Raw genomic sequence first — 26583 nt, forward strand, 5'->3', positions numbered from 1 at the left:
ATTCCTGGACACCCCTTATTCATGACTGCACAGTAGTCTGTTTCAAGAGTCCATGGAGTTCCCTCAGTTCATCCTCACTTGGCCTAGTCTTAATTTTTTCTGACTTCTTCACTGCACTTTTAAGTCAGCCGAGAGACTCGGACTATTAATGGTGCTAGACCTCTTCAAGAAAAACAACCCTTTTGGAATTGACTTTAAAGATACTGTCTGTCTTAATTTTAGCTGTTTGGTTCTTGTGTCATTTAATTGGTATCATGGTGGTGGTGGAAAGCGCCATCAAGTTGCAGCTGACCTATGGCGACCTCATAGGGTTTTCAAGGCATGAGACAAATAGAAGTGGTTGGCCATTGCCTGCCTCTGCATAGCAGCCCTGGGCTTCCTTGGTGGTCTCCCATCCAAGGACTGTCTGTCTGTAGCAGTTGGGGGGAAAGCACATATATACACTGCCTCTCTGTATTTATGCCCCGGGTGGTTTACAAAAGATTAAATACAACCGACTATAATAGCAATTGCCCTGACCTGTATGGGCCAGGCTAGCCTGATCTTGTTCACTTGGTTAGTCCTTGGATGGGAGACCACCAAGGAAGCCCAGGGTTGCTATGCAGAGGCAGGCCACCCGGGGCATAAATACAGAGAGACAGTGTATATATGTGCTTTCCCCCCAACTGCTACAGACAGACTAACACAGCTATTTTATTTATTTTATTATTTATTTATAGAATTTATTAGTTAGATTTTTACACACACACCCCAACTGAGGCCGGCTCAGGGCGGCTTCCATAAAACAGTATAATGTAAAATGTAACATCCGTTAATACACAAGAATTCTTAAAACCATAAATATACTAATATAATAAAGTGCTAGTGCCTAGTTTCCTCATCATACAGTCAGTTCCTTAATCTTCTTTGGTTATCCTGGGCGGTCAGTCCGGGCAGTAGTTGGAGGATCCAGGGGATCAGGGCTCTCTCGTCATAGGCTATCAGATGTCAGTAGTAGTGGCGGCTCTGAAGGCCTGGCGGAAGGGCTCCGTTTTACAGGCCCTGCGGAACTGCAACAGGTCCTGCAGGGCCCTGATCTCCCCCGGGAGCTACCCATCTTGATCTATGTAGAAAAAGAAAGAACTGTGTGTGTCTTTCTCCCCCAAACTATGATTTGATAACTAACGCTGTTACTGTTGACATAAACAGAACTGTTTTACAAACTGATATCCCTCGCAGCTCTGTTTTGGAGATATTGATAACACATCTATAAACGATAAATTTTCCTCTTTTGGAGCTTGGGGGAAATAAGGAGTGGTTTCCATATTCCAGAACAGGTTGGAGCTAAGAACTGAAGCAGAGGCATCAACCACACATAGCTGGATATTGTGCTAACATAGTGTTGTAGCAAGCTGTGACAGACAGTCATCATCATCATCATCATCATCATCATCATCATCATCATCATCATCATCATCATCATCATCATACCTTTATTGGCATTATAAGAGGGAGAGCACTGAGCAAATACATAAAAGAACCAAACATAAAATGAATCACGAATGACGGACAGTCAAGGGTTAATGCCTAACAGAGTCTGAGAACCTTTGAGTGACAGGCTGTTTGAATGGAATTCTGTTGAGAGGGGCAGTTAAGGAATGACAGTTGGGAACTGACAGTTGAAGAATAAACAGTTAAGCAGTGACTGTGGACTGGGAAGGAGGCTAAGAGAGTGAATGGATCAAGGAGGATCCTCATGCAAGCCAAAAAAAGGGAAATAGCTTCTAGAAAAGAAGAGTAAACCCTGCTCTGGGTATAAAGAAGGATTTGAGGAACTTTGTTGTATGTGGCACAGCTGTAGAGAAACCAATTTGGATGGGACAGCTATAGACAAACAAATGGGAAGAAAATAGATAAAGGCACTGCTCAGTAAGAAAGAACAGCAAAGGGAAAATCTTGCATGATGAGTGAGGGAAAAGGGTGAAATCACCATACAAGCAGTCACAACTGGATAGAAAAAAAAAGGAAAACCCGGTTACAAAAGATGGCAGGTGTTCAACAATAGCCACAAACACACAGAAGCTGCACACACACACACCATTAAAAATCTGTAAAAGCTCTTGGAGGCTAAGGATCCTTCACCTTTTCTTTACATAGACAGCAACAAATGAGCCTCTGGAAGTTGGCTTACCAGGCCATGTCAAAAGCCAAGGCGTGCAAAATTATAACATTATGACGTTCTGTTACAATTATTTTTTAAAGTACATTGAAACATTTTCAGGTATGGAATGATGCAAGAAAGGTGGGGGAGTCCTCCAACAAAAGAGGAGCTTAAGGTCGAATCTGCATTTGCATTTTTAAATTAGTTTCATGCTGCTGTGACGCCGTCTTTCTCTATGCTTGTTTGAATGTTGTTTGGAGAAGATTCTTTTAAAGCAGTGCAGAGGTGCAATGACAGTGGAGCCGCCCCAAAGGACAATAAACATATGTGGACATGCAAAAGTATGCTAGCACTCTTGCGGTGTGAAAACAACACCAAATGTAGACAGCTTTTTTGAAGATGGAGTCAAAAGGCTGGGACACTGGTGGGAAAGACAAATGCAGATTCAGCCAATGGCTGCTTATCTGCTAAATAAACAACAACAACAAATAAATCAAGAGAAGTGGAATGAGAATAGTAGAAAAATATATATTTGAAGGCAACGAATTCAACAGGTTAGGGGTTCTGTAAAGAAAGTTAAGGGATGTCAGAATCAATGTTGACTCTGAGTGGTAGAAGAAACAGTGAGGGCGGAAGAAAAATCAGAGTATGGAAAAGATGGTTAAATAATCTTTGACTACCTTCAGTGGACTCTACTCTCTATGTACCCTGACCTGAACAGACCAGGCTAGCCTGAAATCATCAGATCTCGGAAGCTAAGCAGGTTTGGCCCTGGTTAGCACTTGGTTGGGATATCTCCAAGGAATACCAGGGTTGTGATGTGGAGGGAGGCAGTGGCAAACCACTTCTGTCCATCTGTTGCCTTGGAAACCCTACGGGGTCGCCATAAGTCAGCTGTGTCCTGATGGTGCTTTCCACCACCACAATCACCACCACTCCCTAGCTAGGTCCTAGGGTCAGGTCTTAGTCACATGGCACAGTAGGGAAGGTGGATTTGGTTAGTAACTGGAAAGGGAACTGTTGAGTTCTACAATGGAAGAGAGGCAGTATAGCAGTACAATAAATAATTCCCAGTTAACTTCTTCCCCGGATGGTGCAAATAATAGCTCTAGAAATCCCAGGCCCTTGAGAAAGATTTCCAGGATAGTTCTCGTGCACACATATAGCACCATCTCAAGAAAAAAGACTCTTAAATTATATCCACAGGAAGACTGGAACAAAATATTTGAGTATAAGACAGGCATGTGATGTCGCAAACAAAAAAAACCAAAATAACCCCACTCACCAAAACAACCCAAAACAGCCAAATTGTGTTCAGCACCTGTGAGGTGGTCACGCTGCTAGTCAAACAACTGGAACTTAGGGGTTGCATTGGATGCATAACGTGAAGAGAACTGAAAGGACAAAAAAAAGGGTTAGAAACATTGTGTGAGGGGAAAAATTGATAATGTTTAGCTTATGCAAAAGGGAACTAGGAGAATAGCCATGAAGAAAGCTACAGTTTGTTGGTCCAGTAGTTGAAGGGGAAAAGGTTCTAATCACCCAATCTACATCTGCTTTGTTGTATTAGCGAATGCTTTCTGATAGCTCCTTTGGTGAAACAAATCGAGCAGTTGGTCATTGGGAAAAGCTGTCCAAACACTGCAGAATCTGGAGCTTTGGAAGCTTTGGAGAGGGATGAAAGCAAAATGCTCATCTTATTTTTCTTCCACAGTGAAGTTAGCATGTGGTAATTTTGTGATTTTACTCATTGTCCGAACATGGGGGGTGGGGGGGAGATATGGGTTATGGCTGCCAGGCAGAGCCTAGCAACCAGCAGGAGGAATCATTGGAAAATCTAAGGTAAAACCGGAAGTTCTTACCATAGAGTTTTCGGTGATTCCTAGAGCTGTGTTTTTCCCTTCTGGGTAGCTCTAGGAATCATCACGAACTCTATGGTAAGAACTTCCTTTAGGTAGATGCGGCCTTATTTTTCTTTTTTTCTTCTCTTACTGTGGCTTCTGGCAGTGGCGGGCAATGGGATCTGGGGACAGGGATGCCCCATACCCATGTGGGCCTTGGTAGCCCTTATAAGGGTCTACTTTTTTTCAGTTCCTGAATTGCTAAGGGTCTATTCCGGGCTGATGCACATTACTACGCAGTCTTCTAATTTTTGTCCTTTCAGAAATAAAATAGATTTTTTTCTTTCTTTCGTGATTCAACAGCATGAAGCGCACAACATTTGAAAGCGTTTTTTAATCGTTGTTATCAGAGGTTACAGGGCTAAGTATTACAATCATAATACTGACCCAAGGCTGCTGATGCTAGAACGATTCCTCTCACAATATGCTAAATCTAATTTCTTCCCGAATGAATCCCAATAATCTAAATCTAATTTCTTTCTGACGCTGATCCCAGTAATTTGTGTTCTCGCCTGCAACACTGAAGTGTAAACAGTGGTGTATTTTGTAAAATTGCATTGGCACAGAACTCGGTATACCAAATCAAAAGGACTTTTGGCCTGCGTAACGGGGCGATTCCATACCCCTCACAAACTGAGTCTGGTGTTCTTCTTGAGGGAAATTTTTGGATGTATGTCCTGTCCTGTCAATAACATTATCTTAAAAAAATCCAAAAATGTTTGATCTTTGTTTCTGGAGAGGTATAGGTATTAGAAGTGTTTTCACCTGGTACAATCAGACGGGTTCATCCATGTCTGGTAGGTAGGGTTCAGACCAATAAAGGTTAGTCAAGAACAGAAGAGAGCCAACTCTTAAAATCTAATTATGAAACCTAAAAAATATACATGTATTTATTAAACACAAATTAAAATAACGAATAAGGGCACATTCATACCTCATATACAAATATAAAAACATACAAAGGCTGATGAAATAGACCTAGCGCGTTTTGGCCTTTAGAGGCCTTCCTCAGAGGTCTAATACAAATAGAACATGTTGGCTGATATGTAAAAGTTTCTTAACTTAAGTTAACTTAAGAAACATTTCATTGGGAACATTTGGCTGTACAAGCTCAGGAGAATATATAAGTTGACCAGGGAGAAGTACTACTGGACATGTGATTGCACTGGAGGTTTTATTTCTCTTCTTTGCCCAGTGGTTAAACTTTGGAACAGTTGTTTTCTGGTCTCTATTGCATATTCTGTATATGTATGATTGTATATATTTTTACATATCAGCCAACATGTTCTGTTTGTATTAGACCTCTGAGGGAGGCGTGTAAAGGCCGAAACGCTTTAGGTCTATTTCATCAGCCTTTGTATGTTTTTATATTTGTATATGAGGTATGAATGGGCCCTTATTCGTTATTTTAATAAATACATGTATATTTTTTAGGTTCATAATTAGATTTTAAGAGTTGGCCCTCTTCTATTCTTGACTAACCTTTCTTGACTAACCTTTATAGGTTCTGAATTCTAGGTTTTAGGTTCAGTCTTCCCCCCCCTTTCTTGTCCTTACTGGTAGGTAGGGTTGCCAGCTCTAGGTTGGGAAATACCTGGAGATTTTGGGGGACGGGGAGCCTGAGGAGGGTGGGCTTTGGGGAGGGGAGGGGCTTCAATGGGGTACATCCAAAGCGGCTATTTTCTCCAGGTGAGCTGATCTCTGTCGCCTGGAGATCAGTTGTAATAGCAGGAGATCTCCAGATGCCACCTGGAGGTTGACAACCCTACTGGTAGGGCTGGATGTTTCCCTCACAAACATGCGAAGAAATAAGTTTAGCCGTAATAGAGGTGGATATGATTTCTATAAATCTCGCTTCCCTGTTCTTCTTTTGGGTCTGTGATATTATTTTGTCTAGGGGCCAAACTAAATAATACCACACCCCCAAATCAGCATTCCCTCTAAGCTGAGTTAGTGTGAGCTAGCTCACAGTTTTTCAGTTCCCGGCTCGCACATGTTTGTCTTCGCTCAGGAAGGAGGGCTCCAGAGCAAACTAATTGATGCAGCAGCCAAATCGCTCGCTCACCACTTTAATGCTCACAAAGTGGCTCACAAAGTAGAATTTTTTTGCTCACAACACTCCACAGCTTAGAGGGAGCATTGCCCCAAATCCATCATGGTGATGTGGTGCCATTTTAAAGCCTTTTTAAAAAACTTTTTAACTTTTAAAATCTCCATGGTGATTTTAAAAGTAATCTTTTATGCCCCTGTGTCACAATCCATTAACTGCAGGGAGCCGGCATTTCCATGTACCCGATCTTCGTGGCGGTTGGGTGCGCGGGGAATCGCAGGCTCCCTGCAGTTAAAGGGGCCCGAAAGCCAGCGCGCTGGAAGAGTGGGCGGGGGACCTCCCCAACATGACATCATCATGTTGGGGATGCCCCTCCCCTCCGGGAACGCCCCTCAAAGTCCCCCACTGGGGGTGAAGATGGCACTTGGCAACCCTACTTCCCCCCCCCACAGTTTTTAAGAGCCAAAACAGTGGCCATTTTGGCTCTTGAAAACAGCACAGCAGGGGATGGACAAGAGCCCCTCATCCTCTGCGCCACGGGCTGCACCGTGATCAGGCCCCCACAGAGATTTTATTATTTATTTATTTTTTTAAAAAAGGCTCTAAAATGGGCTCTGCGTTCCCAGGGCGGATTTGGGGACAGGGTGTGGTCTAGTTCGGACCTAAGCTGTAAATATATTGAAGGATGAGTTTGCTTGAGCAGTCCTACCTAGCGGAAGGCAGCCTTCGTTGTAGGCCCGCCCTGTGGAATACACCCATTCTTCATGTCTTCACATCTTTTGAGTTTAAATAGAACACCCTCCTGACACAGAGTGTGTTGGGTGGAGAGAAGAGGCATGTTATAATTCCAGGCAATGGTATGCTGTTGTTTTGAAGGGTATAGATACAATATCATGTAGCCTCTGGCGTTTTTTTTTTAGTGGTGGAATCTGCTCTGTTGTTCACCCCCCCCCATTTTGATTTGCTTTGAACTTTTTCTGTTTGAAGAGCTGACTGCTGAAGCCCTGTATCTCATACAATAAAGCCTCCATTGTTCCCGATTTCCATTTGGTGGTATGTTTATGGCATTTCACGGAGCAGAAGGGTTGATCAAAGGCATTTTGTGTCATGGCCGGAATCATTAGCAAGCTCTCTGTTTTGTGTCAGAGCGTTACGATGGTGCGGTGTTGTTTCTGAACTTTCGTCTGGACAAAGAACGCATAGGCACGAATCGTATCGGTAGATCAAATAAGTATAGGTAGGGTTACCAGGACTCCCAGTAATTTACCTGGGCAATGGCAGGAAGACTGAAGGGAGAGGGGGACTAGCATCCTGGCAGCACCCCAATGTGCCGGAATTACTTCCAGGTTAAACAGGAAGTGACAGGGGACACTCTAGCTTTCTGTAAAAGCTCTATGGTAAAACCATAGGGTTTTGGGGGTTTTTTTGCTGAAAGCTAGAGTGTCCCTGGTGACGTGCCGATGTCACTTCTGGGAGCACAGAAAGTGTTGTCAATGCATCACTGGCGATGTCATTAAATCACCATTGTGGGTTCCTTCCCATCTGGTTAGGCTCTTGGTATTCCTTAAGTATAGGGTGTATAGAGTGTGGGAGCATGCTAATCCTTCAGATTTCCTTTCCTTTCTGGCCCGTGAAAAGAGCTTGGTTCTACGACAGAGCCCCCTGATGGTGAATGGAACACAATCCTCCTAGGGTTGCCAACCTCCAGGTGGGGCCTGGAGATCTCCTGCCGTGACAATTGGTCTCCAGGCAGGATAGATTAGTTCCCCGGGGAGAAAATGACTGGTTTGGAGGGTGGACTCTATGGCATTTCACCCCACCTCAAAACCCTGCCTCCCATGGCTCCACCCCCAAAATCTCCAGGTTTTTCCCTACCCAGAGCTGGCAACCCTAATTCCTCCTTTTCTTGCTCCACCACACACAAAATATAGAGTGATAATTGTCCACCTGTAGGCCTGCCCATGAATCCCCCAGCTCAGCTCCTCTTGTATAGTTTTTGTGGTGATGAATCAAATCTATGTTTTTGATTGGCGGCATTTAGTCATGCTGGCCACATGACCATGGAAGCATCTTCAGACAGCGCTGGCTCTTCGGCTTGGAAACGGAGATGAACACTGACCCCCTAGAGTCGGATTCAACTGGCTTTCGAGCAAGGGAAACCTTTACCTTTATCATAGTCAATACATTTGCTTTGTTTAAGGACGGGTTATTTAAGAATGTGCCATTTAGCAAAACTTAAATACAACTAGGAAAGCAGGGGAAAGATCTATTACAGGCTGCAAAACCACATATCTCATGCCATGGGACTACTCTTACTGCCTTGAAGAGTGCCTCAGTCTTTTAGGGGTGGGCCCGAACTGGCTGACGAACTAAAGTTCGTCACGAATTTGCTTGTTCGTGGTTTGCGTAGCGATGTTCGCGAACTAAAGAACAGCCATAAAGTCCACCCTCCAAAGCACCCATTTTCTCCAGGGGAACTGATCTCTGTAGTCTGGAGATAGATGAGTTGTAATTCTGGGAGATCTCCAGGCCCCACCTGGAGGTTGGCAACCCTGCTTAAGCAAGCTGGAAAGCTTCAGGTGGCAGAGTGTGGGAGAACTGGAGAAGCAAGTGTCACTGGCCAGGATCTTTATTTATTTCCAGTGTTTTCACCTGCCCTTTTGTAAACTCTGAACGGTTAACCCCTTAGAATTATAATCATTCACAGGATAGTCCCCGTTCCGTTAAAACTTACCCGGTCAGAAACTTGAAGCAATTGTCACTTTTATAGCAATCAAAGAGGGGGAAAATACTACTGCTGTACATTACAACACTGTACAACACTGTTTTAAAAGAAGGGTTGCCAACTCTTTGTTGGGAAATTAGGGTTTCCAAGTAAAAATATCCTACCGGTGGGGGAGCCTTGTCGGGCACGTCGATCACGTTGAAGGCGTGGCCCCGATCATCGGAGGGAAAACCATAGAGTCTTCCCTCCGACGATCGGGGCCACGCCCCCAACGTGATTGACGTGGTTGTGTCACCTCTGGTGACGCAGCCACGCTACGCTTTGGGGCGGAGTTCCCCCCGGGGCCCGATTCCGCAGCGGTGGAAATCGGGCCTCCAAAGCGGGGGTTTACCCGCCCCCCACCCACACTTGACAGCCCTATGGGAAATTCCTGGAGATTTGGCGCCTGGGGTTAGTGGGAAGGAGGGACCTAAGCATGGTATAATGCTACACAGTCCACCCTCCCAAGCAGCTGTTTTCTCCAAGGGAAACGATCTCTGTAGTCTGGAGATCGGTTGTAATTCTTGGAGATCTCCAGGCCCCACCTGGAAGTTGGCAATCCCATTTAAAAGGCCTTCTTGAAATGCCAAGTTTCACACCTTTTTGAAGGCCGGATGTGCTGGGATCGGATGGATCTCCTTGGAGGTAGGGTTGCCAAGTGAATTTTACTCACCGGCGGGGGAGCCTCGCCGCGCTCCGGGAGCTGTCCCTTGTCGTGTGCGCACGCGCGCCGCCAGCACATCACCAGAAGTGACGCGCGACATCGATCACATTGAGGGCGTGGCCCCGATCGTCGGAGGGAAAACCAACGTGATTGATGTGGTTGCGTCACCTCTGGTGACGCAGCCACGCTGCGCTTTGGGGGGCGGAGTCCCCCGGGGCCCGATTCCGTGGCGGCGGAAATCGGGCCTCCAAAGCGGGGGTTTACTCGCCCCTTGCCCCCACTTGGCAGCCCTACTTGGAGGTGACATTCCATAACTGGGGAGCATTTGCAGACACTGTCAACACCGAAAATACCCCCCAGTGTGAGACAAAACAGCTAACTAAGACTGTTGAAGAAAGAGGATGGTAGGCGCAGGTCTGAACCAGTGGAGGTGGTCCCTCAGGTGTACAGGCCTCAGGCTGTGAAGGGCTTTGAGAGTTAAATCATATTGTGACCTTAATTCAGAAACAGATTATTTGCCAGTGAAGTTGTTTCCAAACTATGGTTGCCAGCCTCCACGTGGGGACTGGAGATCTCCCGAATTAGGACTGATCTCCAGATGACCGAGATCAGTTCCCCGGGAGAAAAATGGCTGCTTTGGAGGGTGGTCTCTGCAACATTATACCCTCCCCTCCCCAAACCCTGCCTTCTCGAGACTCCGCCCCAAAATCTCCAGGAATGTCCCAACTACCGTGTTTCCCCGAAAATAAGACACTGTCTTATATTTATTTTTTCTCAAGAAGACACACTAGGGCTTATACCACAAATGCATAGAAATCCTGCTAGGGCTTATTTTTGGGGTAGGTCTTATTTTCGGGGAAACAGGGTAGTAGTCGGCACTGCAGCCTTATTCAGAACTGGAATTGTATGCCCGTTCTGCTTATTCCATTTAGTGGATGAGCATTTGCTGATGGGTTGAAGATAGGGACCTGCACTTTCCCACAGGATGGTGGCGCTAATGTGCTCTGAGTTGCCAATACAACCAAGTGGTGTTTCTTTCACGGGGGTCACGTATAGTGTGATCGGCAGTTGCTCCTTCCTCATGAGCTAGGCCGCAGAGTCAGATCCCTTAAGAGGATGCTGTAGAAATGCCCGTTCTCAAACCTACTGCTCTAGATCAGGTTTTTCAATCATTTCCCCCTCAGGAAACTGTTTTCAATGTGGACACATTTTCCGAGGTGTTCCTCATCGGGTCTCACCTTGGTAAACTTCTCAGGAAAACCCAGCGTTTCTCAGTGAACCATCTGTAAATTGTAAACCTAAATATGTGAAACGATGTCTTCGTAGCCTCCTTTAACTAATATTATATATTATTATATATATATATATACATACACACACACACATATATATATATACACACACACATATATATACACACACATATATATATACACACACACATACATATACACACACATATATATACATACATATACACATACATATACATACACACACATACATACACACACACACACATATATACATATACACACATATATATACATATATACACATATATATATACATTTACACACATACACACACATATATACATATACACACACACACACACACACACACATATATATTCCATATGTTTCTTTTCCTGAGTGCAAAAATGAACAGTCTTGTCTAAAAAATAAACCGATTCGAAGAACGGAAAACGTGTTAATAAAGGAACAATAGGGCAACACAGATACCGTTCACGCACAGTGACCTTATTGTCACTCAAATGGCATGTATGGATACAGGGTGTTTCTGCCTCTATTCACAATCTACTTGACCTCTGCTTCTTTTTTTGTTTATTTATAGCGCAAGGAGTGAAAGGGATCCTTCTCTTCTCCTCGGAGCCATCTGTTTTCCTCTGTTTGTTTGACTAGTAACTTGACCTGACGATAATGTGTGGTTTCTGAATGACAAAACAGAGCAATCCATTGTGTAACACTCTTTATCCCTGGATTTCAGTTAACAGGCTGGTGTGCAGAGGGAGCCGTCCGGCAGTCTCTCGAAAGTGAGAGGATAATATTTTCTAGGCTTGAGCTTTCTTAAATTAAGTCTGTTTCGTTAAGCGACAGTTCGCTAACAAGTGTTTCTCTGGATTTCTTCACTGATTGGGAGATGGGATCAAGGGCCAATTTGGGTCTGTTTATTTAAAAAAAACAGATTGAATTAGATTTGTGCCTTTTAGTAGAAGTAACAACTAGCAATCCCATACTGCTTTGGGATTCTGACTGTTGGATGGGCTATTTTTGGGCAGGAACGCACAGGAACGGAGTTCCGGCTGGCTCCCAACTTGGCCACACCCAGCAGGAACTCATTAGCATAACAGGCCACACCCAACAGCAGGAACTCATTAGGATTGGCTACATTGGGGTGTGGCCTAACATGCAAAGGAGTCCCTGCTACAGAAAAAGGCCCTGGGTTTTGACAACAAACAAGGTAAACAGAATAAGAAGCAAAAGGTGGGTGTGGCTGGATAACCACACTTCTGATAACATGGGGGTGCGGTCTGATGTGCTAATGAGCTGTGCTGTCAGGGGTGTGGCCCAATATACTAATGAGTTCCTGTCGTTGGGTGTGGCCTATTATGCTAATGAGTTCCTGCTGGGCTTTTTCTACAAAAAGAGCCCTGGATGATACTATGCATAATTTTCACAGAGCTTTTAATGTGTGAATGTGTGCCTTCCCCCCCTAACAGCCTGACATAAACTCAGTCAGAGTGAAGTCCTTTTAAGCTCAGCTGGTTTCAGTGAGAGAGATTTAAACATGTCCATGAGTTACAGAGCCAGGGTTGCCATCTCTGGGTTAGGGTAAAGCCGGAGGAGGGCAGAGTTAGCGAAGGGGAGGTACTTCAGCTGGGTAGAATGCCGCAGAGCCCACCTTCCAAAGCGGCCATTTTCTCCAGGTGAACGGATCCCTGTCTCCTGGAGATTAGTTATAATCCCAGGAGAGCTCCGGCTACCACCTGTACCTACAACCCTATGCAGATTGAAAATATGAACTATCCATCCTCCCCACCCATTTATATGCAGCTGCTCCAGTGCACAGTAGAGTCTTTGGGGCTGTTCACAATATTGATCTGCTTGCTCTAATAAAAAAGCTTTAGTATCGATGGGAAGTCCATAATTCTTTTTTGTGTGTGTGTGTGTGTGAGCTCTGTACTGTCTCACATATGCTTCTGTAGACCGTGAGTTGGACCCCTCTGCAAACCTTTGGAAGATGAAATACTGGATCCTTCCCTCTCACCCTTGTCCAATCGTGTCCTCAGCATGGAAGCAGAAGGCAGAGCCAGTGCCTTTCCAGTTCCTTCCTTTCTGAACACACCGGAAATGGCAGCAGGAGGAAACCTCTTGGAGAACTCTCTGGGTGCATTCAGCCGGGGCGTTTCAGCCGGCATACACCGGTTCCAACCGGTGCAGTTTATGCAGGCTGAAACGCGATCACACTTACCTCCTGTCTGCGGAGCCCATCGCTGTATGCCTGTTCACACACAGTGGGCGTTGGCGGGGTTTTTTAAAACTCAGTTTGCACATGCGCATAGGCAGCCATCCACAGAATGGTGATCTTCGCGCATGCACAAAACACCCCGTCCAGAAAAGCATGCCCTGAAGAGAGGACTTACCTTTAAAGTTTAAAGAGCAAACTGGCCTCCCTGAAGTCCCGGACTCCTCTAAAACCTTAAACTAAGGACCTTTTCTTTCTTTCTTTTTTTAAACAAATGCTGGGGCGAAGCTTTGCCGAAGCACATATCGCTGGCCTAACAAAAAAAGAGCAGTTTCAGTCAGAGCTCTCTCAGCCTCACCTACCTCACAGGGTGTCTGTTGTGGGGAGGGGAAGGGAGAGGAGTTTGTAAGCCACTCTGAGACACCGAGTGAAGGGCAGGGTATAAATCCGATCTCCTCCTCCTCCTCTTCTACTGTATTTGATGTATTTTATTTATATTGTAAGCCTCCTTGAGCTCCATAAGGCAGCTAAGAAATGTTTTAATAATGCATTTTCTATTAAATAATATGCATTTAAATAATTAAATAAAATAATATCTATTGTGTGTTCAATAATAGTAATGATCTACCTCTTATGTAGCCCTTGTCTTCGGGACCGCCTCTCCTGCTATACCCCCCAAAGGGCATCTCCTGCCCCCCCCCCAATATCCAGCTGTCCTCAACCAGAACCAGAGTTCCGACCTGGTTGAACTCTCTGCCTAGCGACATCCGTGTCCTGCGGGACTCAGTACAGTTCCACGGGGTCTGTAAGGTAGAGGTGTCCCACCGTGCTCATGGTTGAGGACCGCAACGACTCTCATTTGATCTGGCCCCTTCTTCTCTATCCTTGCTCCCTCCCTCCCTTTGGGGTTACGATAAATTAGGCTTATTTAAGGCACCATCTCGAGTAAAGATGAAGGTAAAGGTTTCCCTTGCTCGAAAGCCAGTCGAATCCGACTCTAGGGTGCGGTGCTCATCTTTGTTTTCGAGCCGAAGAGCCAGCGCTGTCCGAAGATGTTTTCTGTGGTCACGTGGCTGGCACGACTAAAGGCTGAGGTGCACAGAACACTGTTACCTTCTCACCAAAGCGATACCTATTGATCTACTTGCAATTTCTTGCTTTTGAACTGCTAGGGTGGCAGGAGCTGGGGCCAGAGATGGGGAGCTCACATCATCACGTGGCACTCGGGTCCCGAACTGCTGAGCTACTGGCCTTCCGATCTGCAGCTAAATGTCTTAACCACTGAGCCACCACGGCCCCCCATCTGGAGTGGTCATTTGAAAATGTTGTACGCTGCCCTGAGCCCTAAATATGGGGGAGGAGTAAAAGTCGAATCTATAAATAAATAAATAAATAAATAGTGTGTGTGTGAGAGAGAGAAATGATATAGAGCCAGTTTGGTGTAGTGGTTAGGAGCATGGACTCTAATCTGGGAGACCTGGGTTTGATTCCCCACTCCTCCACATGCAGCTGTTGGTGTGACCTTGGGTCAGTCGTAAGTTCTCTCAGAGCAGTTCTCTCAGGGGCAGTTCTCGAGAAAGCTCTCTCAGCCCTTTCGGGTTGCCAGCCTCAAGGTGGGGGCTGGAGATCTCCTGGAATGAGAGTTGATCCTCAGACTATAGAGATTGGTTCCCTATCTATCTATCTATCTATCTATCTATCTATCTATCTATCTATCTGTCATCTATCTGTCTGTCTGTCTACATATACATACACACACACACACAATACTTATAATGGTTAAATAAAACAATATAATATAAAAGTATAAGCTCATAAACACATACAAACACACATAAGTAGGGGGTAGCACCAATAACGGTTAGCGAAGAAGATAAAAATAAAACAAATACAGTTTAAGGATCCCAAATAAGATGCCAAGGGCTAATGTCATCCTGGGGCCAGGCCAGAATCCAACAGGCCAGCTGTCCAAGGCCACAGGAAACAAGCCACAGGCTAAGAGCCAGGGGCCAAGAGACCTTTGCTTCTTGCCCTTTGACCCCTCCCTCCCGGCCACACCCATGACCCATAGCTGAGACAGGAAGCACAAACAAAAGCACAGCTAAGCTGTTGCCACTGGCCATTCCAGCGTTCCTCCCAGCCTGGCCCTCCCGAAGTGCCAAGGCTCTCCCCGCGAGATGCTATAATTGGACTGTCGTGATCTATGCCCCTCTTGCCTTGGTGAGGGTCACGTCAGCAAGGCTTGGTCAGCGTTACTAGAGACTTGCCCCCAAAGCTAGAGAACCATTTGTATATATATATAGATCCAGAATGTGTGTCCTTTTGCTGTAGAAATATAAACATTTACCGCATTCCCGATTGGTAATGCGCGTCTTTCCCCCTCTGAATTATAATCCGATGTGTTCATCACGTTTAGACCCGGAAAGGTTTAGTTGCCGAGTGTGTGACTGAGACATACCTGCCCCTTACATCATCCCATGAGTCACTGATCTAGTCCTGGTTCCTCACGCTGAGCGGGTGAGACCAAAGCAGTGGTTCGTACAGAGACTCAACTGGCAGCCTCTTTAGAGGACGTGATTATGCTGAACTTGGTATTGTGAGTGACTTGCATCTGACGAAGGCAGCTTTGACTCTTGTAAGCCCATACCCTGGGAGTCTTGTTGGTCTTTAAGGTGTACTGGATTCAAATCGCGCTCACTCCATTCACGGAAGCCTGGGATCAAACCAATACCAGTTACACACCGGCTTACAGTTTTCAGGAGCACATTATATACAGCTGTGTTGGGCACAGACTGAGGAACGTGTAGAAGTTTCAAAAAAAATCAATAATAGAAGACTGATGCTACATTGGCCGGTTGCCGGTTATGACTCTGATTTTCAGGGGTCATTTCGTAGGAAAATGAGGTGCAGGAGCTCATTAGCATAACTTATTTGCATATGCCACACCCCCTGACATCACCGGAAGTGTGTCAGAAGGCAACACCCACCGCTCAAGCTCCACTGGACTGTTCTGGATTGCTAGCTATTGGGGGGGGGAACGTGCAGATCTGTCCTTGCAGAGGAGGGAGAGCTTGTACCTGAGTAAACCTTGGTCTTAAAGGTGCCACTGGACTCTTTTGAATTGCTAGCTATGGGCGGGGGATGCATAGGTCTGCCCTCACAGAGGAGGGAGAGCTTGTACCTGAAGGTGGGGCGAGGGGCGGGCTCTGCAACTTACCTGGCTGCTTCTTGCTCTTTGTGGCCTGACTGAGGGATGCTGGGAGCAGGGGGCGGGGCTTGTTGCATGTGCCCGCCCCCCTGGGCTTCTTACTGCTGGAGCCCCGCTCCTGTGCGCTCCCACAGGAAATGACCCCTGCTGACTCTATTCCATTTCTCTTTCTCAGGCAAAACCGTCCTGGCGGACACGGCTCTCCCTCCTCTCCGAGGTCTCTACATCCTGGGGGCCCTCGAATTCCCTTCAAACTCCAGCAACGTTCTCAGCGCCGCCTGCATTCTCATTGCCGGTGGCGCTCTGAGAGTCGGTAAGTGGAGGGTAGGGGCAAGAGGAAACGGATCTGATGGCTGGAAAGCATCTTTCTACGTGCTTTAAAAAAAATGCAGAATGCATTTCAGAAAATGACAGAAAATGACACACCCTGATTAGCTTGCACCGCAGTGGAACCAATCACTCAAACTCTCTCTTTTTTTTAGGGTTTTTTATTTTTCGTGTGTGTGTGCGCGTGTGTGAGTGTGTGTGTTTGCACCTGGAAGTCATGGCGACCTATGGTGACTGCCCCCTACTGGGGGCCTGGAGGATATTCGGAGAGGTGGCTGAGTAAAGCCTGCCCCCGCCTCCCAACTGCTGGCATTCCTTGGGGGTCTCCCATCCAAGTACTTGCCAGGGTCGGCTCTAATTAGCTTCCGAGATCTGACGAGACCGGGCTGGCCTGGGTTATTTTCATTGATTGATTAATTTATATTTACATTTATATCCCGCCCTCCCCGCATTCGCCATTATCCAGGTCAGGGCTGAACCGATGCCTCTCTTGAGTGCCAATCTAGTGGTTGAAATCCTTACGGTCACCTTACTGCAAAAAGGAGACTGAAGAGCTGCGGAAAGTGCAAAAAAGGGCCACCGGGGTGATCACAGCTTTGGTGCATTTGCCCTGCGAGGCAAGGCTAAAGCATCGGGGGGGGGGGCTTTGAATTTCGGGGACTGGGACATTGTTATGGATCGAGCCTGAACTAGTACCTGGAACTGGTCGAGCTTGTCCCCCCAGAACAACAACTGACCAGGATCCTGGAGTTGACCAGTTGAGAAGTAGTGTAATGTAAATAGCCTATCCTTGGGAGGGGTGTGTGTTTGTGCGTAGTGTTTGCATGCTTCAAAACAAGGCAGCAGCCTCGGAGTTTCGTCAGTAGTATGCCTGAAATCGCTTAATAAAGGGGAGCTGTTTCACTGAAAGGCGTCCAGAACCCACAATTTAACAGACATGATGTGATGTATTATGCGTGCGATATGCCAGCAAGTCACTGTGACTCGTGGCAACCCTGTAAATTAATGAAGTCCAAAATGTCCCCAGGGGTCATTTCGTAGAAAAAGAGCTGTGGGAGCTCATTAGCATACCTAATAAGCTCTTAGCATAATAGCTCATTAGCATATGCCACGCCCCCTGACATCACCAGAAGCAGGGCTCTTTTTGTAGCAGAAGCTCCTTTGCATATTAGGCGACACACCCCTAATGTAGCCAATCCTCCAAGAGTTTACAGTAGCCCCTGTAAGAAGAGCTCTGTAAGCTCTTGGAGGATTGGATACATTTAAAGGTGTGTCGCCTAATATGCAAAGGAGTTCCTGCTACAAAAAGAGCCCTGATTATTCCGGAAGTGATGTCAGAAGGAGAAGCAAAGGGGGGGCATCTTCAAAAGCCTTCCCCTTCCCGTCCCCAGCTGGCCTGCCAAGGCAGGCTGGAGGGGGGAAGCGAAGAGAGAAGGGGTTTAAAGTTTAAACCCCTTCTCTCTAGAGTCACAATCTCTCCATTCTATTCTATGGGGCCATAGAATACAGTGGAGAGATTGCACCACTGCTGCGGCATGACTCTAAAGAGAAGGAGTTTGGGGGTGGGGAGCTGGGGAGCTGGGGGCGAGGCTTGCCGCCACCACCATTTGTCTCCACTCCTTGGCTCCGGGAGTGGCGCTCCGGCGCGCTCCGGGCCCAAACGGCCCCTGCCTATGATTAAGAGCCTGGCTCAGGTCTTGCAAACTGAGGGCCATGCCGTCCTCGATTGAGAGTAAAATCCTAAGAACACTTTCCTGGGAGTAAGCCCCATTGAAAAGAAATGTAGTAGGGTCCTGAGTAGACCTTCCACTACCAACTGGCTGGGTGTTGCACTGTCTGGGGTGAGGCGGGAACCCCATGGCACTCTGACAGGTAAATTCTATGAGTAGATCCCTTGACAGCATTAGCTGACTGCTAGACGCTGGAAGGGGGGGCGGAGAAGCCTCTTAGGTTTAGTCTGTGTGGTCCTTCCCGCATTTGCCTGCCACTCCGGATTTTCCCAGTGGCTGATTCTGCATTGGCTTCTCCCTCTGTTGTTTTAGGAAACCCACGTTGGAACAGAAATTCCCCTCTGCATTGCGTGCTGCTTTCACTTCCTTTGATCACCACATTTTAAAGATAGCCTCCACACCGCATGCTGCTTTCGCTTCCTTTGACCATCGGATTTTATGGTACCTTCTGCTATGGCCGTTTGGTGGCCATTCAAGGTTGGCTTTGCAGTCAGTAGGCGTTGGCCCCGGGGTATTTGAATGCGGTTTTGAGCTGAACTTTTCCCTCCCGGTTGAGAAAATGCGGAGCGAACGCTGGATGCAGAATCGCCCAGTGTTCGAGTTGAGGCAGTTTAAGTCCAGGGCAAAACAGATCCCGAGGCAACAGCAGGCTGAAACTGGGCTGACCACTGAAGGAAGATAATAAGTAAGGGAGAATGGGGGGAAAACCCGGAATAAAAAGAAGGTTGAACTCGATTTTAATTCAGAATTGCATGGAAGACACCGCGGTGGACATGGATCAAAAGAAGAGTGCAGAAAGAGCCTGAGAGTCTCCAACTCTGGGTTGGGGAATACCTGGGGATTTGGGGGGGTGGAACCCGAGGAAGGTGGGGTACCTAGGGCAGGGGTGTCGAACTCATTTGTTCTGAGGGCTGGATCTGGCATAGATGAGACCTTGTTGGGCCGGGCCATGTGTGTCTTAAAATGTAATGCCAGGTAGCGGAGATGTAAACTTTATAAAGGACACAAAGGGTGTTTTTTAACTTAAATAAAAACATACTTAAAACATTAGCAGCCTTGCAATATTTTGTTTATTTAAACAGTGACTGATAACTGACACCTCTTGCTCTGAATTACTGCATCAAAATATCTGTGCTGTTGCAGTCTTGAGTTTGCTGTTCAAGTGTGTATCTGTAAGCTGAAAACCTACGATGACGCAGCAGCAGAACTGGAAGAAGAAGCAGAAGACAGCCCAGTTCCACTGCGGGCCTGATAGAAGCCCTCCGGGGTCCTCATCTGGCCCCCGGGCCGCATGTTTGACACCCTGGCCTAGAGCATTATGGACTTAGTGTCTGGAAGTGATGCTGCTGTGTCTGCAACATCTTCCCCTCTGTTTTCTCTGGCTGCAAGACTGGGAGAGATGGCAGGGTGGAGGCAGAGGGGCAACGTAGGGGAGACGGGAGCTCCAAGGAACAGCATGAGGAGTGAATTGGGGGTGTGCTGGGGAAGGGGCACTGGGTGAGAATTCCCCCTCCCTGCCAGCAACAGAAAATCACTGCTGGATCCAACTCAGTGGGCCATTCTGCATCGAGCATTTGCTCCATTGTTTTACCAGACCCACAGTGAAACAGAAAAAGATGCAGCTCAAAACCACATTCAAATACCCCGGGTCTAACACCATAAAACGGTCATAAATTGATGCAGACGGTGCCATAAAACTGAGAGATCAACGGAAGTGAAAGTGGCATGCAGTCTGGAAATCTGACAATCAATCAAAATGAAAGTGGCATGCGGATGTAGAGGGGAATTTCTGTTCCAGCGTGGGTTCGGTAAAACAGCGGAGCAAATGCTAGATGCAAATTGGGCCCATGTCGGCAGTATTGGGGCAGCAAATATGGAAGCAATGTTGAATCATAGCCCTTTTCTGTAATGCTATCAGCATTCTGATTTTGATTAAAATAACACGGCAATGTATCTGGCGTTTTTTTTCTGGCTAGCCATAATATTGAAATGTAATGATGAAAGAGAATGCAGAAACTGAAATAGTGAAAATGTAGACATGCACAAATGCGCCACATGTAAAAAAACCACAAAAAACCCCAATGTACTGCCACAGGAAAAAGAATACCGGTCGCACTGGATGAGCTGCGAGAAGTTTGTGAGCCTGCGCACCGTATTAATAACGAAGCCAGGCTCTGTTTGTTTTATTCGAGTCTTTAAATATATGAAGAACGCTGCTGCCTTCAAGAGGAGAATGCAATGTGTTCTCTCTAAATGGTTTTGTGCCCCGATCATCGTCGGTCTTGCCGCTTATTAATATTCGCAGTAAAGGCTATGATGATGACATGAGTGGATTGAAGACTGTGCTTCAAAACCCAACCCACCCTCCCACCCCGTTGTTTTAGTGATGTAGGGGGTCCTTCCCACTTAAAAACTGCCTCACTGGTGGCTCAGCGTGACCTTTCTCAAGATTGGTTTTTTGATGAACTTTGTCAGGAGAATTCTTAGCCCTTTTGTTCCCGTGAAATTCACCCTGAGATTTTTTTGCGGCTGTTGCTCTCCAGGGACCCAGTTTGTTAATACAGGTTTGCCCCCCCCCCCAAAAAAGGAAAAGGTTCAGTTTTCATTCTGCCCTGGAAATGAAATAAAAGGGCTTAATTCCGAAGGGCTGTCAAGGAAAGTCGGTCCATCGTCGAGTGTCCCAAACAGTGGGTGATGAGCCAGTCATCACGAGCCGGTGGCCAAGATCTGTGGGTGCCGCTGGGACATTATTATGCTGGGGATTATTAGGAAGGGTATTGAAAACTGATCAGCCAATATCATAATGCACCTATATAAATCAATGGTGTGACCTCATTTGGAATACTGTGTGCAATTCTGGTCACCACACCTTAAAAAGGATATTATAGCTTTGGAAAAAGTGCAGAAAGGGGCAACTCGAATGAGAAAAGGGTTAGAACACTTTCCCTATGAGAAAAGGTTAAGGCGCTTAGGGCTCTTTAGCTTGGAGAAACGATGACTGAGGGGAGACATGACTGAGGTTTATAAGATTATGCATGGGAAAGAGCAGGTAGAGAAAGAGGTACTTTTCTCCCTTTCTCACAATACAAGAACTCGTGGGCACTCCATGAAATTGCTGAGCCGTCGGGTTAGAACAGATAAAAGGAAGTACTTCTTCACCCAAAGAGTGATTAACACTTGGAATTCACTGCCACAGGAAGTGGTGGCAGCTACAAGCATGGACGGCTTCAAAAGGGAATTAGATAAGCATATGGAGCAGAGGTCCATCAGTGGCTATTAGCCTATTTCTGGCCACTGTGTGATACAGAGTGTTGGACTGGATGGGCCTTTGGCCTGATCCAACATTGGCATCTCTTATGTTCTTATGTTCTTATTGGACCAGAACCAACGGGTTAAAATTAAATCAAAAGAGTTTTCGGCTGAACATTAGGAAGAACTTCCTGACGATTGGAGCGGTTCCTCAGTGGAACAGGCCTCCTCGGGACTTGGCGGGCTCGCCTTCTTTGGAGGTTTTCAAGCAGAGGCCCGATAGCCATCTGACAGACATGCTGATCCTGTGATCCTGAGAAGGGAGGGCAGGAAGGGTTGCCTCAGCGCTGAGTTCTCGTGGCCCTTTCTTACACGCCCAGGGAAATGCCCATCACCCCTTCAGGGTGAGGAAGCAGTTTTGTCCAGGCCAATTTGGTCAGGGATCCTGGAGGTTTTTTTGTCATCTTCTGGACATGGAGCAAGGGGTCACTGGGCGGAAGGTATTTGTGAATTCCCTGCATTGGGCAGGGGATTGGACGAGATCATAGGCGTAATGTTCGTGGGGGCGGTGGGGCGTTAGCCCCCGCTGAAATTTTCAGGAAGGTGCTCAGCCTCCCCCGGGAGCCACCCTTGCTCCTAGCACAGCAATGCCTCTGGCCCAGCCCCAGCCCCCCCCGGGAAATTGGAAAGTCTACACCCTTGTACGAGATGACCCTGGAGGTCCCTTCCAACTCTGTGATTCTATGACATTTGTTTGGTATAGCTCCCAGCTTCTTCCCAAACTGCCATACCACAAGATGGGTAGCCGTGTTAGTCTGTCCGTACCCGCAGGAAAAGAGCAAGAGTCCAGTGGCACCTTAAAGACTAACAAAATATCTGGCAGCGTAGGCGCCTCGCAGTGATTCACGGACTCTCCTCCCCTGCCGCAAATTTTGTTAGTCTTTAAGGTGCTCCTGGACTCGTGCTCTTTTCTTCTGTCACGCTACGGATCTTTTCAATCTTAAAAATGCTGATGGGGGTTGAGAATGACCTCATCAGATCAGGCCCATAGCTACAGTGGGGCATTTCGGGGGGCCGCCCCCTGACTTCCCACCAAGCCTCCCCCCCCGGCTTCCATCTAGCCCAGGCCCACTGCCGCCACCATCACCCCTTCCCCAAGCGACCACTCTGCTTCTTTCAGGCATTTATGCAGGAGAAACTTAGCAGCCTCCTTGGCTCCAAGTGGTTGGGAGCCAGTTTGGTGTAGTGGTTAAGTGCGCGGACTCTAATCTGGGAGAACCGGGTTTGATTCCCCACTTCACCACATGCAGCTTCTGGTGTGACCTTGGGTCAGTCACAAGTTCTCTCGGAGCTGTCCTTGAAAAGAGCAGTTTCTGTCAAGAGCTCTCTCAGCCCCACCCACCTCACAGGGTGTCTGTTGTGGGGAGGGGAAGGGAAAGGAGTTTGTAAGCCGCTCTGAGACTCAGAGTGAAGGGTGGGATATAAATCCAGCCTCCTCCTCCTCCTCCTCCTCCTCCTCCTCCTCCTCTTCTTCTTCTTCTTCTTCTTCTTCTTCTTCTTCTTCTTCTTCTTCTTCTTCTTCTTCTTCTTCTTCTTCTTCTTCTTCTTCTTCTTCTTCTCTGGTGCTCCAATTGGTGAACGTGAGTTTTTAAAAATCTATTTTTATGTTTGTGGGGTTAGTGCCTGACTTATTTAAAGGCTCCCCGAATTAAAAACAAACAAACCCTGGCTACGGTCTTGCATCAGATCCAGACGCCTGCGTCCATTTTTGTCTTCCCAAAACACCAGCTGCTAGATCCCCGACCTGGGTAGCCCAGGGTAGCCCACTCTCGTCAGATCCCGGAAGCTAAGCAGGGTCGGCCCTTGTTAGTAGTCAGGAGATGGGAGACCACCAGGGAAGCCCGGGGCCACTACGCAGAGGCTGGCGAAGACAGGTCACCTCCGAACGTCTCTTGCCTTGGAAACCCTGCTGGGTCACCGTAGGCCAGCGGTGACTTGACCACACTTTCCACCACCGCAGTGAGCGCGAGGGGGGAGGAGAGGGGGTGTCACATCTCCCTAAGCATAAGCTTGGCCAGACAAGCTTGGGACCTGCACATTGTCTCTGTTTCGAGACGCCAGGGCATTGCCTGGGCTTGCCGGCTGGACCACAGAGCCTTAAGAACAAACCCACCAAACATCTTTGGGGGCATTTGCTTGGCTCAGTTGCGGCCACAACCAGTGGCTCAGATCCCGCAGAAAGCACTGGCGGCTGAAAGTCTTCCCAGGTCTCCTCTCACCTAGGCTTGCCAACCTCCAGGTGGGACCTGGCGATCTCCTGGATTTACAACCAGGGTTGCCAGCCCCCAGGTGGGGCCTGGAGATCTCCCGCTTTTACAACTGATCTCCAGCTGATAGAGGTGAGCTGCCCTGGAGAAAATGGCTGCTTTGAAGGATGGACTCTATGGCACTGTACCCGGCTGAGGCCCCTCCCCTCCCCAAGCCCCGCCCTCTCCTGGCTCCACCCCCAAAGTCTCCAGGTATTTTCCAATCCATACCTGGCAACCCTATTTACAACTGATCTCCAGGCGAGAGAGATCAATTCCCCTGGAGAAAATGGCTGCTTCGGAAGGTGGTTTCTATAGCGTTATGTCCCACTGACGTCCCCCCCTTCCCCAAACCTTGCCCTCCACAGGCTCCACCCCCAAGTCTCCAGGTATTTCCCAACCCCAGACCTGGCAACCCTACAGATCGTGCGGCCGTTATCCCACACTAGGGTTGCCAGCCATTGGACCCACAGAAAATTTTGCATATGCAGAATCGAACACGTTAATTTAAAATATCACTCATGGTGTTCGACTCATAATATGTGGAAGTGTTATAAGGCATTACAAACCAGCTTGGACCTCACTTTTTTAAGGAACATGCTGCTGAATAGTTCGTTTTGTGTGTTTGTGTGTGTGTGTGTGTGTGTGTGTGTGTGTGTGAAGTGCTGTCAAGTCACAGCTGACTTATGGTGACCCTGTGGGGCAGGGGTCCCCAAACTCTTTGACCCCACAGGCACCTTTGAAATTCTGACGAAGCACGTTGGGTATAGCCACATAAGAACATCAGAGAAGCCAACGTTGGATCAGGCCAAAGGCCCATCCAGTCCAAACCTCTGTGTCACACAGTGGCCAAAAAGACCAGGTGCCATCAGGAGGTCCACCAGTGGGGCCACACAATGGCTCCCACAAAATGGCTGCCGCAGAAAGCGGAGCCAGCCACAAAATGGCTTCCCTGGCTTCCCTTCGGTCACACGATGTGTGCTGTGGTGCTGTGGTGGCAGCTACTGCCAAAACAACATTTTTAAAAATACAAACAGCCAATCAGAAACCCCCACCTGGCTCTGCCCACTTTCTAAAAGCACGAGGTGGGCAGCGTGAAGCTTGAGGGGGGCACCACACTGGTGATTCCTGCCATGGGGTTTTCAAGGCAGGAGAAACGCAGAGGTGGTTGGCCATTGCCTGTCTCTGCGTAGCCACCCTGGACTTCCAGGGTAGTGTCCCATCCGAGGACTAAGCAGGACTAGTTTCCGAGATCTGACAAGATCTAAGAAGAAAAAGAAGAGGAAGAAGAGATTGGATTTATACCCCGCCCTTCACTTGGAGTCTCAGAGCGGCTTACAAACTCCTTTCCCTTCCCCTCCCCACAACAGACACCATGTGAGGTAGGTGGGGCTGAGAGAGCTCTGACAGAAACTGCTCTTTTTCAAGAACAGCTCTGAGAGAACTGTGACTGACCCAAGGTCACATCAGCAGGTGCAAGTGGAGGAGTGGGGAATCAAACCCAGTTCTCCCAGATTAGAGTCCACACACTTAACCACTACACCAAACTGGCTCTCAATGGACCTTGAGCTTGTTTGGAGGTTCTAGCAGGGGAGCGCAGCTATCGTATACCCTTGACCGAAGAACGGTTCACTCCTTCTAGGTAGCCTCGGCTATGTTCATTAAACGTCTCCTTGATTTTAGCAGTTTTTCTGTACACCTTTTGGTGGGCGGGGATGATATAAATAGTTTAAATATTAATAACTTTTAAAATCCCCCTCTCTAGATCAGGGCTAGTGTTGCCTAGACTCCTTCAGTGAGATCAGGGTAACAACTTCATGAAACAGTCATTTCAGTGTGTGTGTGGGTCTTTGAGAAATGTTTTATTAAGATACATAATGAGCTTGTTCCCCCTCCCGCCCCTCCCCATCAAATGCATAATTTTTAAAATATTAAGAGATCATGACAGTCTGGCTAATTCTCCACAGATTTATTTCTTCACTTCTACATCTGCCGCGGCTTTGTGGTGTATAATTGATTTAATCTCTAATTTTAGAGGAATGCTGAACTCTCTTACCGGACTCCACTTACATTTCTCTAGGGCAGAAATTGTCCTACTTTTCCCTCCGAGTATCTGTTTAGTGCTGGGCCATTTTCTTCCCAGACTGTAAACTACCCTCGGTGAAATAAATGGATTCACAGTTGGAATACAGCTCGCTGTACAGACACTATCGCAAGATAAGAGCCGTAGCTCCCCCTCCCTTCCCCAGGTTTTGCTTCATTTCCCCTTCTTCTCACATTTTCAGTGTCTTTTCGTTAATCTTGGAAATTCACTTATAATTTGAACGTCTGGTCTGTAAACCAGCTCTGGTTATGGTCAGACTGGGTCCAAGGATCTCTTCCATTGTGTCCAGCATAAGCTTGTAACATTGCCCCCCCCCCCCCGGGACACACATAATGGGACTGGTCCAGAGCATTTTGTCAACTAAAAGTGGTACGTGGCCTCATTGCCTTTCACCCACTTGCATCCTCTTAGCCCTAAATAATACTATTAGAGAGATATTGAATAAAGATGAAGGCCTCATCTACATCTTAGATTTTCTTCCTGTATTTATTTTAAAATGATTTTTCTTTTCCATTGGCAAATTGAAGTGGCAGGATTACTTTGTAGGGTGGGGAGGGAGAGGGAACCTTGAACTTCCACGCCCAGAAGATTTTTTGTCATCTTCTGGGCATGGAGCAGCGGTCACTGCGGGTGTGGAGGGGGAGGTATTTG

At 47.2% G+C, this 26583-nt stretch overlaps 1 protein-coding gene across 1 annotated transcript in view; it reads left to right on the forward strand.

The window, feature by feature from the left end:
* The window catches only part of LOC107120661 (fibrocystin-like), a 212548-nt gene that overhangs the window by 67657 nt on the left and 118308 nt on the right, over positions 1 to 26583 (forward strand). Inside the window, 1 exon segment of the mRNA XM_015423420.1 lies at positions 16392 to 16529. Coding sequence (XP_015278906.1) covers positions 16392 to 16529 — 138 coding nt within the window.

This window comes from Gekko japonicus, unplaced genomic scaffold (genome assembly GCF_001447785.1).
Source record: "Gekko japonicus isolate JY-2015 unplaced genomic scaffold, Gekko_japonicus_V1.1 scaffold1988, whole genome shotgun sequence".
NCBI lineage: Eukaryota > Metazoa > Chordata > Lepidosauria > Squamata > Gekkonidae > Gekko > Gekko japonicus.